Genomic DNA, 14203 nt, shown 5'->3' on the forward strand with positions numbered 1-14203 from the left:
CCAGGGTAAACGAGTTAGGACCGGTCAATGGCTGGAACTAATCACAAGTGTGTGTGGGGCTGAGGATAGGTAAGAAAGAGAAGAGACCAGTATGACAATAATAGCTGGGAATGATCACGCTGGACAAGATCTGAGGGTTAAAAGTAGGTAAGGGATATTCTTGATAACCTTTCAGTATCAATATTACAAGCCACAGTGCCCAAAAGGAGGGGAGGAGGAGTGAGAGAGTGTGTGTGTGTGTAGAGAGAGAGAAGGAAGGAAGGAGGGGAGAGAGATGGGGGGGGGAGGTGTGTGTGTGTGTGTGTGTGTGTGTGTGTGTAGAGAGAGAAGGAGGGAGGGGAGAGAGATGGGGGGGCGAGAGAGGTGCCAGGCATGGCTGCCATCAGAGTGGGTGGGGGTGATGGGAGGGAGCCTGGAGACACTGGTGCTGGGAAACGTGCACTGGTGAAGGGACGGGTGCTGGAATACTGTATGTCTGAAATCCAGTCATGAATGGCTTTGTAATGCTCTATCCCACAGTGATTCAATTAAAATGTTTTAAAAAGCGTGCTAAACTTTAAAGTAATATATTAATGTTTATAAAAATATAAAATAATAGTTAATGAATATAAAAGATTTTGTTTCTATTTATAATCGGTTTTTCTGTGAAAAGAGCTATGACAAAGGTAAATTTCATTTTGCAAGTAGGTTCAGTCAAAAATGATAGATTATGTGTATAAGATTTTAGTGTAAGGCAGATAAATTTTGCTTATCCTCTCCTAATTGTTTTAGTTCTCTAAAGAGAAAGATGGAAATTCCTTCAGTAAACTCAAGCTTTGGATATGAGGGATATGAGTGATAATAGCATTTAATTTGTGGTGAATAGGGCTTCTCTGAATATTGGGGAGTTTACTAAATGGTATTTACTAATTATGATTTCTATTTTCTTTTTCTGAACCAATAGGTCTTGGCTGTTCAACAGTACTTTCTCCAGAAGGATCAGCTCAGTTTGCGGCTCAGATATTCGGATTAAATAACCATTTGGTATGGGCAAAACTGAGAGCAAGTATATTGAACACATGGATTTCCCTGAAGCAGGCTGATAAGAAAATCAGAGAAGGAAATTTATAGAAATGAACATTACGGGGTTTTTTTTATTATTATTGCATTCGTTAAGAGAAGAAACTTCTAGTTTAGCAGAAGAAGAAAAATCAAGATAAATAAGTGGTTTAAAATCAATCAGAAAATAAATGTTAGCGAATAAATGCTTTTCAAAGTACATGGGATAAAAAGCTTACCGGATTAGTAGAACCTATGCCCATATTTATCACTTTCTTTATAAAAGTGAATTACTATATAAATATGTTAAAATTAGTTCCTATCTAAAAGTGAGTATTAAGTAACATAATAAAGAACAATTCTTAAATGCTAATAATCACAGTACTAAAGTTCCTACTTGAATTGTATCTAAACCTAGGAGTGTTAGAAAGTAAAAGTGGTTGTATATTAGGCTGGTTAGAGCAATATATTCTTTCCTTCCTAATATCTTTATAAAATGCTAAGGGTTTACCTGCAGTCAATATCTCTGATAAAGATAAGTCTATAACTAGCTACATATAGGTAAAGATGATGCTTTGTTTTGACTTTGCTATTGTGGAAGAATAAAGAGGGCAGTGGGTAGGAAGACATGGGAATTAAGATGAAGCAGCATTATGGAAGGCATGAAAGGAAGTTTATGAGATCAGTTCCCCAGGGAAAAATGAAGTTCTCTTAACATTTCAGATGAAAGATTTATTAATCTTGAATATACTAGGGTTCCTCTGAATTTTATGGCTCATAAAGTTAAATTTTAACTCTGATAATATATGTTAGACATATTAAAGTCCCCAGCCTGTCATCACTTTCAGAAACTGCAATCTGCTGGTTATTAATGCAAGCTGGTTTCATTTTTTCAGTAGTATGAGTCTGCAGTAACCCAGCAAGATTCATTCTAACAGAGTAGTTGTTACTAAGAGGAACTCTAGGCACCATCAATTTATAAGCCCTTTTTTTTTTTTTTCCTTTTTTGGGTCACACCCAGCGATGCTCAGGGGTTACTCCTGGCTTTGCACTCAGGAATTACTCCTGGCAGTGCTTGGGGGACCATATGGGATGCCGGGGATTGAACCCGGGTCGGCCGCGTGCAAGGCAAACGCCCTACCCGCTGTGCTATCGATCTGGCCCCTATAAGCCTTTTTGTAAATTTAAATCACTGTCAGATTATGCAGTTCTGACAGTTTTATAAATTATAAATTTGCAACATCCATAAATACCTTAGACATAAAATTTTGTGCATATGTTCACTTTTATGGAAAGAGGACAATATTGATTTTTATCCAGAAGATCTGTGTTATGTATATCCCATCCCACCCACCCCCATTCTTACATATCTCTTAACATGTGCCTTGTATGTTCAAGTACCTGAGTCCAGGCCCTGCTGTGTGGCCCATCCTACACCCTTGCCAAAACTGCTGGGTTTCTGAGTGCCCAAGAACAGACCACAGGTTAGAGAAACTCTGGTACATCTACACAATGGGATACTCTGCAGCTGTTAGGAGACATGAAGTCATGAAATTTGCTTATAAGTGAATGGACATGGAGAGTATCATGCTCGGTGAAATGAATCAGAGAGGGACAGACATAGAATTACTGCACTCATTTGTGGAATATAAAATAATGTAATATGAGACTAACACCTAAGGATAGTAGAGACAAGGGCCAGGAGGATCTCCACAGTTTGGAAGCCTGCCTCATGTGCTAGGGGTGAAGGCAGTTGGGATGGAGAAGGGACCACCAGGTCAATGATGGTTGAAGGGACCACTCGGAACGGGAGATGTGTGCTGAAAATAGACTAGGAACCAAACGTGATGGCCTCACAGTATTGCAAACCATGATGCCCAAAGTCAAGAGCAAAAATGAAGGTGCCTGCCAAAGACGGGGTGGCGGGAGAGATACTGGGAACACCACCACTGGTGGTGCAAAATGCGCATTGGTGGAGGGATGGGTGTTCAATCATTGTATGACTGAAAATCATAAAAGCTTCATAACTATTTCACAGTGATTCAATTAAGAAAGAAAATCTGTGGGGTTTTACTTTTAACAGTGACCAGGAAAAAAAATAACCTCTGCTGTAGATGAGATCTTGTTAAAGCCCGTGCCACTCACCTATGCTGTCTGCCTTTTTTTTAACCTCCTCAACCTGTATTACAAGCTAGTGTCTCCTGGCAGACTCTTACCACACTATCTCTGATTCACTGAACCCTCCTTTCTTGACACCAAGATACAATACCAGCCATCTATAATCTCCTTACTAATTTTCCCGCCTAAGTACTGAAGTTTCCTACTACGCTCTTCATTATTATCAAAACTATTGGATAATCTCCCCTCAAGTAGTCTTTGTAAATTTTGTTTCAATTGCTCATTTCTGTGTGAATAATTCAGTTTTAATTCCTTTTCCATCCAACCTATAATTACTCTACTCACCTATATCAGAAGATTGATTTTATCAATCTTGTTTTTCTCTGGCCTTTCTCATCTAATCTCTCACCAACTCTGAATGCATCATTTACCCTTCCTCTACACAGGGGCCTCAAATTCAGTGTTATTAAACTAAGCTAGAACCTCCTAAAATCAACTTTCTCAAAGTTTTCTTACAACATAAAAACATATATAAAAACTGAGCTAAAACATTGTCTTAAAATCTGTTGCAACATTTTAATTTTGTGCCCACACCTGACAGTGCTCAGGAGACCATACATAGAGCCGGGAATCAAACTAGTGATTGCCTCATGTACGCTGTCATCCCCATTCTCTGTCTACAGCAGTGTAACATACTACTGTTTTGTAAACATTGAGTGCTACTGATCTCGCTTGAAATTGCGTACCCAACGGATCCATTGCTTCTGGTTTCTTTGAAGCCTATTCAAGATCTGTAGTTTGGGGATCACTGATTAAACTTATCAAGGAAACTAATTTTTCTGATTTTTTTTTTAGTAGTTCTTTTTAGATAGGGTACCATATCTTGTACGGATACTTTAAGACATTTCTATCACTAAATTCTTTTACTAGAACTTCATCTTTACTGTCTCCATGAAAGCTTCCCTAATCACAATGCTATATGTAATGGCTATAGCAGGTGTTCTTTTACATTACAGTTTGAGAGAAAATATAATGGCTTGTTTCCCTCACACTGTCATATACTCTGGTGGTGCCTAACTGAAGTCATAGGGGTTATTAAAAGTCATGTGCCACTTAATTTACAAGAACAAAGAAAAAGATTTGATTTAAATATCTTCAAGCTCTTTGGGGCACACGGTGGTGCTCAGGCTTACTTTTGACTCTGCATTCAGGAATCACTATTGGCAGTGCTTGGAATGCCAGAGACCCAACCGGGTCAGGGGTGAGGAAGGCAAATGCCGTACTGGCTGTGCTATCGCTCCAGCCCCTGATTTAAACATCTTGAAACTTTGGCATCTTGGTTTCTGAATAGTCACTCCTATTTTGTTTCTTCTAAACATACTCAGCAAAATCTAGTAGATGAAGTTTTCCGAAATTAGACTGGTTGGTGGGAGTGTTCATTATCAGTTTCACAGTTTCCTAAGAGTACATACATCGCTGATACAGATAAGTAGTGCTAAATGCTTGTTTGGAAGTCTCTTTCAAGTGCCTTGTAGAAAGTTACAAGTTACACAAGGACCAGTGGTAGCTCACCTGCTGAATTTATGCTGTATGTGCAGGAGGGTTGGGTCCAGTCGTAGATATTGTATGGTCTGAAGCACTGCTGATTCTCAAATGACATGCCAGGAGTAGTGCCTGAGCACTGCCAGGTGTGCCACACTACTCATTATCAAATGTTAAAATCTTTGACGTTTCTGAATTTTGTATTTTAAATGTCATGTAGCTAGACAATGGGGAAGAAAAAGTGTCTGAATATTAACAGTATTTAAACTTTGTCTAACAAGATGTGTTTTGAGTTGCTGATGCAATAAAAGTTGCTGGTGTCTGAAGTTTATATAGGTAGTCAAATAAAGCTCATGCGTTTATTAATTTTTTTTCATTTGTGAAATGCATGTTTTGTTTTCTGATCTCTTTAAGTTTTACTGAACAAGTCGCCAACCCTCACAAAACTTATTTTGAGCCCAATGGGCGACCCAGGGAGCCTCATCAAAGGTCTTGGGGATTTATTTTCTTCTGTGCCTTTCCTCCTGCGCGTTTCTCCGTGAACTGGAGCCAAGGCCAAGCTTTCTTGCTCATCTTTCAAGATCCCCTTCCAGCGCCAAATCCTCCACGAAGTCGTCTCAGACAGCAAGAAGTCACCCCTTTGCTTCCTCCTTTTCTCTTCCAGCTCAACTTCAAAACTCAAAGGTTTCTAGTAGGTGTTCTTTAACCGTCCCATAGGTCTTAACTGTTTCCTTGCTAAGTTGTCACCCAGCTCGACCTCAGGGGACCAGACTAGCCCGCCGTGGTAGCTCGGAAAACGCACGCAGTCCAGAACCCTGGCTGCAGGCTGAAGCCCCTTGCCACCTCGGGCCCCGAAAGCAGCATCGCGTCCCAGCCTCAGGTTCACGGGCTCTGGCCATAGATGTCCAGGAGAGAGCGAAGCCCGACTGGAGCCCGCCTGCTCCCCAGCCCGGAGCGCTTAGCAACCAGCGCCGGGCTTCCTGCCGGCTCGGGCCGGCTCCGCGATCCTCTTCCGGTGCGGAGGTCGCCACGCCCCTCCCCGAGTCTCCTCCAAGATGGCGAGCGGCGGCAGCGGGGGGGTTTCGGTCCCTGCGCTCTGGGGTGAAGTGAACCGTTACGGCCAGAACGGCGACTTCACGCGCGCCCTCAAGACCGTCAACAAGAGTGAGTGTCAGTCGGGCCCCGGCCGGGGGCTTGTGGGAGGACGGCCGCCTCCTTCCGGCGCGCGCGACCACCGCGGAGGAGACGCGGGACGCAGAGACCCCGGGCCGGCCGCGCCCTGGCGCCCGAACGCGGCCGGCTGCGGGTGGCGGCCTCGGCCGCTCGAGCCCGGGGCCGGCCGGGACTGGAGAGCCACGTGTACTGCCCCCTGACCCCGCTCCCCGCGAGGGAGGGACTTAAAGGGACCGCGGCCGCGGCGCCGCTGCCCGACCCAGCGCCCTGCGCACGCCGCGTCTGCCGCCGCCTCCTGTTTTTCTCGGGGGGTCGCGGTTGGCGGGTGGGCTCCCGGCAGTGCGGCTCGGGCACCTCGCTGGCTCTCGGACAGCGGCGGGGTGAGGAGTGGGGGCGGGGAGGGCACCTGCCGGGACACGTAATTTCCCAGCTGCGCTGACGACGCGGAGGCTTGGATAGGTTGGGGGGCGAGGCGGGGGCGCTGGGTGGACTCGGGGGTCCTGACGGGAGCTCCCCGCGGCTGCCGAAAACAGAAAATGTGCGGAGGGTTGACGTTTGGAACAAAGGAGGAAAAATTGGGTCCGTTTCTCTCCGTCCGCAGCTGGCTCATGGTTTTGAGTCGACTGTCGGGAGTGTGCGATTCACTGGCGTTTTCTTTTCTCTAAGTAACCTTGAACGACGTGGCGGTGCTGGGACCCTGTCTCTGCCCCGCTGCCGCTTTGCGAAAGCTGCGGCCGTGGTTTGCGCGGCTTGGAAATAGAGTCACCGGAACTGATGTGGACTGCTCCGAGCAGTCGGTCGTGGCAGTGCAAGGAATAGACACGGCGCACAGGGGTTAAGGCGCCTGTCTTGCCTACTTAGGGCTGATGAGGTTGGATTCCCCAGCGCCACATGGTTCCCCACCTCCCCACCCCCGGAACATTCTTGGGTGCAGCCCCGGAGACCCCCCCCCGCTGAAGAAGCACCCCCTCCCCCCTGCCAGAGCACAGACTGGAACTCTGCCAGCACCCTTCTCATAAAAGAATTTTTCATAACCTATTGGTGAATATGGTTGCAGGCAGGAAGATCGGAAGGCCAGGGGAGGCTGCAACAAAGGTAAAAAGAAGTGATTGCGCCCACATGCACTGTCCGTGATTGGAGACAGAGAACTAACTAGCTACGAATTAGAATTATTTGAATCCTGAATGTGTTTTGAATTAGCTCTGGCAATGCCTGCAACGAGTATTACTTCGTAGCAGTAGTATTTGGCAGGAATCATTCAATTAAAGCACCAGAGCTGTCTGTTCTCTACTCTATTAACTGGTAGAAACTCCTTCGATTCGACGGAATTTAATTCCTCCAGTTGCACAGAAGGGGCTAATAGATCCTGCTCATTTTGGTCCTAAACAGCTGTTTCTCGTTGAAAAATGGCCTCCTGCTCTTTCCCGGTACTTCTTGGCTATTTTAGAGGAGGAAAAAAAAAAAGACTAAAATTTTTTTGTAAATTGTGAGCAAGTTAAATTTGTATATTTTTTTCTTTTTGGGTCACACCCAGCAATGCACAGGGGGTTACTCCTGGCTTTGAACTCAGGAATTACTCCTGGTGGTGCTCAGAGGACCATATGGAATGCTGGGAGTCGAATCCCGGTCGGCTGCATGCAAGGCAAACGCCCTACCTGCTGTGCTATCGCTCCAGGCCCTAAATTTGTATTCTTTATAACTAGTGTTTTCTTTCCAGAGTATGTTCCTTTACTTTTCTTAATAACTTTGTACATAGATAATGCTTTTATACTCGTTTTTCAAGTCAGAAAACCAGTTTAGGTTCAGAGCAGTACTAGCTCAAAACCTGGAGTGCTTCATTTGATCCCCAGCGCCACCCAGTCCCCCAACATTATGGGAAGGACCCCAAGCACCTCACTGAGCACTGTCACCTAAACAAACAGAAACAAAACCAGATTTGGCAGTTAAATGATTTATCCAAGGTCTCGAGGCGTTTGGCAAGAAACTTGTACTCAAATCTAAGACATTTGCTTTCCAAATTGTACATGAGTTTTTTCCCTCTATGAAATCCTGAAATGTATACAATGTGGCATGTATGTCAAGATATAAAAGCCAAATAAAACTGCTTCCTTATATCCCTGTACTTTTTTGTGTGTATCTTGGGAATCGGTTTCATTGAAAATCGAATTTGTTGCATTCATAACACTACTGTCACTCAAGTTAAAGGTGATTTTAAAATACTTGACAGATTTTTCTGCAGTAAAATTGGAAATGTAGTTTACCGAGGTAGGTGTTGGAATAAGTCTTAAAAATGTAAAAGGGCCATGGATTTAAAAATTACTTTTTTATACTTGTTCTTTAGTACTGCAGATCAACAAAGATGATGTAACTGCCCTCCACTGTAAAGTGGTTTGCCTTATTCAGAATGGAAGTTTCAAGGAAGCCTTGAATGTCATCAATACTCACACCAAAGTGTTAGCCAAGTAAGTGATTCAGTTAATTGTGCAGTTATTAGAAATCTTCACCATAGCTATGACCTTTCTATGGAATTTTACCTTTGCTCTGTAGTGAATTTTTTTGGGGGGGATGATGTTCTTCCTTCCTTTTTTCTGAATCCGGATGTAGCAGTAACTATGGTTCTTTTTTGCCATAGGGATCCTTCTTGTTACCTTTTTCTACCATTGAACAGTTAAGACATTTAAAGGTGAAGGGATATGGGGCATAAATGTAACAATAATTCTTGATACACAGAGGGAAAATAACTAAGAAGTTCATTAAAAAAAAAGGACAAGACATCATGCAGGTTAGGATGCAGAAGTATTTAAGTTATTAGATGTCTCCAGGATAGTGTGGCAGGCCTTGCTTTCTTGTGGAGTTTTTTTGTTTTGGGGGTTGTTTTGTTTGGTGAGAAATTTCTAAGAATACTGCAGACAAAACAGTCTTATTGCTGATAGAGGAAAAAGTTTGGTGATCAGACCAGCCACAGCATTCCTAAGCTAAAAGAGGTGAGGAGACTACAAGGAAAAAGTCTGAAACTTGCTGAGGTGAGCTTAAGAAGTTTAAAGAAAAGCGTTATTTTTGTAATAAAACAGTGCAGAGTGATGCAGCATGTTCCCAGGCAGACCTAGCTAGCTACGGTCATTGATGATGATGGCTACACTAGCAGACCTTTAACATAGACTAAAGAGCTTTATTTTGAAAGATGTCATCTCTGCTTGGGGAAGTCAGTGCTTGGCTTCTCTAGGGGCTAGTGATTTTACGTTGAAGCCAGTGTTCATTTACCACCTAAAAATCATGGGGCCCTGAGAATTACGTCAAATCTGCCTTATAGGCTTTATAGAAGCAGCAAGACCCAGATGTCTATTTACAACATGCTTCAATGAATATTTTAGGTTCACTGTGAAGATTCATAGAGAAAACAAAGATTCTTGGGCTAGGGTGTGACACTTTTTTTACCCCTTTCGTTGTTTTTTTTTTTTTTCATTGTTTATATAGATTCATATACAACTTAGCCTTTATTATGTGCAAAATTTCTTATTACAAGTAATACTTAACACCACAATCAAATACACATCAAAATTTTGCTCCACTGGAAGGCCTAAAGCTGGGTTGGTTACTGCACACTAATACTTTCTATCCATTTTCAATATGTTTAGTTATTTTTTGCAGCAAAATACATACAAAGAAAATACAAATCAAAAATTCTCAATTTTGATAAGACCTATCAATAATAATGTATTCCCAGTCTAACACATAAAGGGCAGAGAGTAGAATCCTGGGAGATAATGGAGCCACTATTCAGCAGTTACAAAGTTTCAACTATAGGGGCTGGAGAGATAGCACAGCGGTAGGGCGTTTGCCTTGCACGCGGCCGACCCGGGTTCTAATCCCAGCATCCCATATGGTCCCCTGAGCACCGCCAGGAGTAATTCCTGAGTGAAGAGCCAGGAGTAACCCCTGTGCATCGCCAGGTGTGACCCAAAAACCAAAAAAAAAAAAAAAAAAAAAAAAAAAAAAAAAAAAAAAAAAAACAAAGTTTCAACTATATAAGATCATTAAGTTTTTAGAGAGTTGCTTTATAGATTTTGCACCTATAGTTGATAACACTATTGTACACTTAAATTTTTAATAAGGTATTTTGTATTACATGCTGTTAAAAAAAGAATAATTTCAAAACTGAATACCTACAGAGCCGATAGGGTAAAAATTTTATAATTTTAAATAAAAGGGCAATCAGGTGATTTAAAGTCTGTTTTGATTTTTATTGTGGGCCGTTACCCTGCAGTGCTCAAGCCTTACTCCTGGCTCTGTGCTCACGGATCACTCCTTGAGTAGCTCTGGGGACAATATGGGATGTTGGGGATCGAACTCAGGTTAGCCACATGCAAAGGCTAGCACCTTACTCTCTGTACTCTCATTTCAGCCCCATGGCTCAGATTTTAAAGTAGCTACTTTAGAGTACCTACTTAGTACCCTAGTTTTAATTGTCATACAACATGCTTTCACCATCCCACCCTCCATTCTACTGGTGTATCTCCCAGAATAACAATTCCCTTCCCCCCCCCAAAAAAAAGCCCATTTCATAATTGACGTTGAATTTTATATCTGACCACCCAGGAGCTCTGGAGTCATATAAGGAGTTTCACGTTTTTCTTAACTGCTAACGAAACATCCCATTTCTGCAGCCCAGAGATCAAGTTGAAATTTCAACTTTTCAGGTCTTTTTATTGAAGGAATACCTCATAAGCTAGTGATTCCTTCTGCTAGGTCTGGATTATCAATTGAAAACTTTCTGGAAAGGATTCATCATTCTAGACAATATGAAGATCATTCATGATTCATAGAAGTCAAAGTTTAAACATTAAACAATAGTTTGGATGAAGTTGATTCCAACCCACATGGATAAATGAATTCGAGGGGTGTAAGACTTCACTAAATGAAGTAAGCACAAATGTGGTGGAAATAACAAGAGAACTAGAGCTAGAAGCAAAATAGAACGATGTGACTGAATTGCTGCAACCTCATGATAAAACTTGAATGAATGAGTTTTGGTTTCTATGGATGAGCAAAGAGAGTAGTTTCTTGAGACGGCAATGTACTGGTAAAGATGCTGTGAACATTGTTGACATGAGAATAAAGGATTTAGAATATTACATTAAGTTGGTTGATAAAGCTAGGCTTAAGATGATTGACTACAGTTTTTAAAGCTCTGTGGGTAAAATGCTACCAAACAGCACCAGGTGCTACAAAGAAATCTTTTGTTTCTTTGTTGCTGTTGTTTTGTTTTGGGGCCATACCAGCTATGCTCAGGGGTTATTCCTGGCTCTACACTTAGGGTTACTCTTGGCGGTGTTCGGGGCACCATATGGGATGGCAGGGATCAAACCTGGGTCACCCGCATGCAAGGCACACACCCTACCTGCTATACTACCACTCCAGCCCTCAGAGAAATCTTTTGTCAAAGAACAGCCATTTGATACTCAGCCCCGTGGTGTAGACCCAGCAGTTTATTATTTGGAGCCTTTCCTGCTCAGAGACCACCTGGTAATCTTTGGGGAAGAGAGGGGCATGCTGTGCTGGGGGTCAAATTCAGGGCCTCACACACTATGCTCTGCCCTAGATCTATCTCCCTGGTCCCTTATTGTATTATAAGAAATGACTAAAGCCACTCACTCCAGTTTTGTTAGCAGCCCTCAGCATGAAAGCAAGGCTCTCCGGTAGCATGAAGATCACGACTCATTTAAGGCTCAGATGATGGTCAGCATTTTTTTTAATAAAAGTGTTTTCAGTTATGGTTTTCAGTGCTGTGGTTTTTGAAAACATACTGCTATTGCATAGTCAGCTGTAGAATAAACACTGGGAAATCAAAACTTGTATGACTATATTATTTGCTTTATTAATGTTGATTGGTGTTGACCCTGTACTATCTCTGAAGTTAGCCTCTGTATCAAATATGTAGAACAGCATATTACTCTGTGTCTTAGAGTTGGTACTCTGCAGTGCAAGCTAATACTCAGATACTGCGTTTTTTTGTTTGTTTCCTTTTTCAGTAACTCACTTTCCTTTGAGAAGGCCTATTGTGAGTACAGGCTCAACAGAATTGAGAATGCCTTGAAGACCATAGAGAGTGCCAGCCAGCAGACAGACAAACTAAAGGAGCTTTATGGACAAGTGGTAATTATTGCTTTAAACCCAATCATCCCAAGTGAGCATGACTCTCCAGCAAGGAGTAGGGTCTCCACAGAACTCAACACTAAACCAGTCCTTGAGGTTTGAAACTAGTCCCTCTCTGCTTATCTTCCCACAAAGTTTTATATAAATGTTTTATGAGCAAATTGTTTCCTCACACTTAACTAGAAAAGTTTAAAACACTAAGCAGTCTTGTGGATTTGAGACCTTTTCATTGGAAAGATGAAAGCCAGTGAAGTTACTTACTTTTAAAATTGTGGGCCAGAGATAACAGCTTAGGATTTAGGGCATACGACTTGGATGCAGCTAACCCTAGTTCCATTCCGAGCACCACGTGATCCTAGAGCATCAGCAGGGTGGGCCGGGTAGTCCCTGGCATTACTGGGCCCAGCAGCACCACATCTGCAGCCTGGTTGGCCAAGAATCACCAGGAGAGCTCTGTCCCCCCAAAACATACTGTGTTTATTTCTAGTTTCTAACTACTATTTTGTTTAATGTAAGTCATGATAAATAAGAATTAGAATTTTTTTTAAGAATTTGAATTTTATTAACTCTCTGGAAGTACCTTATCTTAAAAGGATTTTAAAACATTTTTAAACTTAATGTAAAGTAAGACTTTTAATGATAAGAGAATAGAAATGTTTTGTTAGAACTTTTAAAACTTTTGGGCCAGGGAGATAATATAGCAAGTAGGGCACTTGGCCTTGCACGCAGCTATCCCTGGGTCAATCATTTGGTCCCCCTAGCACTGCCAGGAGTAACTCTGTTAAAAGATTTAAGTTGGTTTAAGTGGGGGAAAACATACTGGCTATATTGTTCATCATAATAATATATATGTGTTAGCAATACAAAGAAGTTGAAGAAAGACTGAAGCAGGTTTACAAATTATGATTTTATAGACAACTTTAAAGGTAAAAAAAAGTGGGTTGAGGTTAAATTCCAGCAATTTGAAACTGATGAAGGGCACCAGTCTCTGCATACATGGTAAATTGAACCAGGATATGAGTTCTTACTGACCTTTGAGAACAGCTTAAATGAAGTAAGTAGGAATGGCATGTACTTGATAACTGCCCTATATAAGGTCACTTATTTCTGGGAAAGACTAAATGAAGATTAAATACAGTGTACTGCTTAGAAATATTAAGTTTATTTGTTATTTTAATTTCCTTGGATCTCAGTGATCATTTAGTGTTGTGGGAACTTTTTTTGGTTAAAGCTCAGATATAGGGACCAAAGAGATTGTTCAACAATTAAGGCAATTGCCTATCATGCAGTGTTAAGGCAACATTGTGGATTCTGGCACCACAATGCTTTGAATCTTGGCACCACATATGGTCTCCCACGCACTGCTGAGTGTGGCTCTTGACACTACTGGGTGTGACACACAAAGTCAAATCTAGGTGATAGGGCAATATCTGAAGAAAGGTTTTCTTAACCCACCAAGACACTCATCTGATCTTAGTAAAAGGTACATAAAGTGACATTTCTAACATATGCTTGCAAATCTGTAGTGTAGCAACTTAGCGCAAATAGTACTGTAGTACTGTTGTCCTGTTGCTCATCGATTTGCTCAAGTGGGCAATTTTTGAAATTAATAGTAACATAAGAACTAATGGAAATTACAAAGGAAATCTACATGATGGTCCATGTCATGCTGAATTAAGACTCCCTACATTATAGTCTCTGAAGGTTTATATGTATTTGTTTTCTGATTTTTTTTAATTTGTTAAATAGTTATACCGATTAGAGCGCTACGATGAATGCTTAGCTGTGTACAGAGATCTCGTCCGAAACTCCCAAGATGATTATGATGAGGAGAGAAAAACAAACCTCTCAGCAGTTGTTGCAGCTCAAAGCAACTGGGAAAAAGTGGTTCCAGTGAGTATCCCCTTTTACACATATTGAACAAAGTAAAACTTCTGTGTAGTGTTTAACTGACACTCTGTTCTGTGACAGGAGAACTTGGGTCTCCAAGAAGGGACACATGAACTATGCTACAATACTGCATGTGCACTCATAGGACAAGGCCAGCTGAACCAGGCAATGAAAATCCTACAAAAAGCTGAAGGTTGGAAGTTTATTAAACTTCTATGTAAATGTAGCATGCCTACAATTTTGCAAAGTATTTCTGTAAATTGCATTTGACTTTGGAATTTTTTTAATG

General features: G+C 41.8%; 2 protein-coding genes across 4 annotated transcripts in view; both read left to right on the plus strand.

Annotated features, from left to right (window-relative positions):
* The window catches only part of PAICS (phosphoribosylaminoimidazole carboxylase and phosphoribosylaminoimidazolesuccinocarboxamide synthase), a 42931-nt gene extending 37862 nt beyond the window's left edge, over positions 1 to 5069 (plus strand). For all 3 annotated transcript variants that reach the window (XM_055140910.1, XM_055140911.1, XM_004616447.3), the window contains one exon: positions 944 to 5069. In XM_055140910.1, the coding sequence (XP_054996885.1) occupies positions 944 to 1110 (167 nt within the window). In that variant the 3' untranslated portion in view covers positions 1111 to 5069. The remainder of the gene's footprint in view (positions 1 to 943) is intronic.
* A 635-nt stretch (positions 5070 to 5704) lies between these two features.
* The window catches only part of SRP72 (signal recognition particle 72), a 29408-nt gene continuing 20909 nt past the window's right edge, over positions 5705 to 14203 (plus strand). The window contains exons 1-5 of the mRNA XM_004616449.2: positions 5705 to 5862; positions 8213 to 8333; positions 11901 to 12024; positions 13774 to 13917; positions 13996 to 14107. Of these exons, the coding sequence (XP_004616506.1) occupies positions 5754 to 5862; positions 8213 to 8333; positions 11901 to 12024; positions 13774 to 13917; positions 13996 to 14107 (610 nt within the window). The 5' untranslated portion in view covers positions 5705 to 5753. The remainder of the gene's footprint in view (positions 5863 to 8212; positions 8334 to 11900; positions 12025 to 13773; positions 13918 to 13995; positions 14108 to 14203) is intronic.

The sequence above is a fragment of the Sorex araneus genome, chromosome 5 (assembly GCF_027595985.1).
Source record: "Sorex araneus isolate mSorAra2 chromosome 5, mSorAra2.pri, whole genome shotgun sequence".
In the NCBI taxonomy this organism is placed as follows: Eukaryota; Metazoa; Chordata; class Mammalia; order Eulipotyphla; family Soricidae; genus Sorex; species Sorex araneus.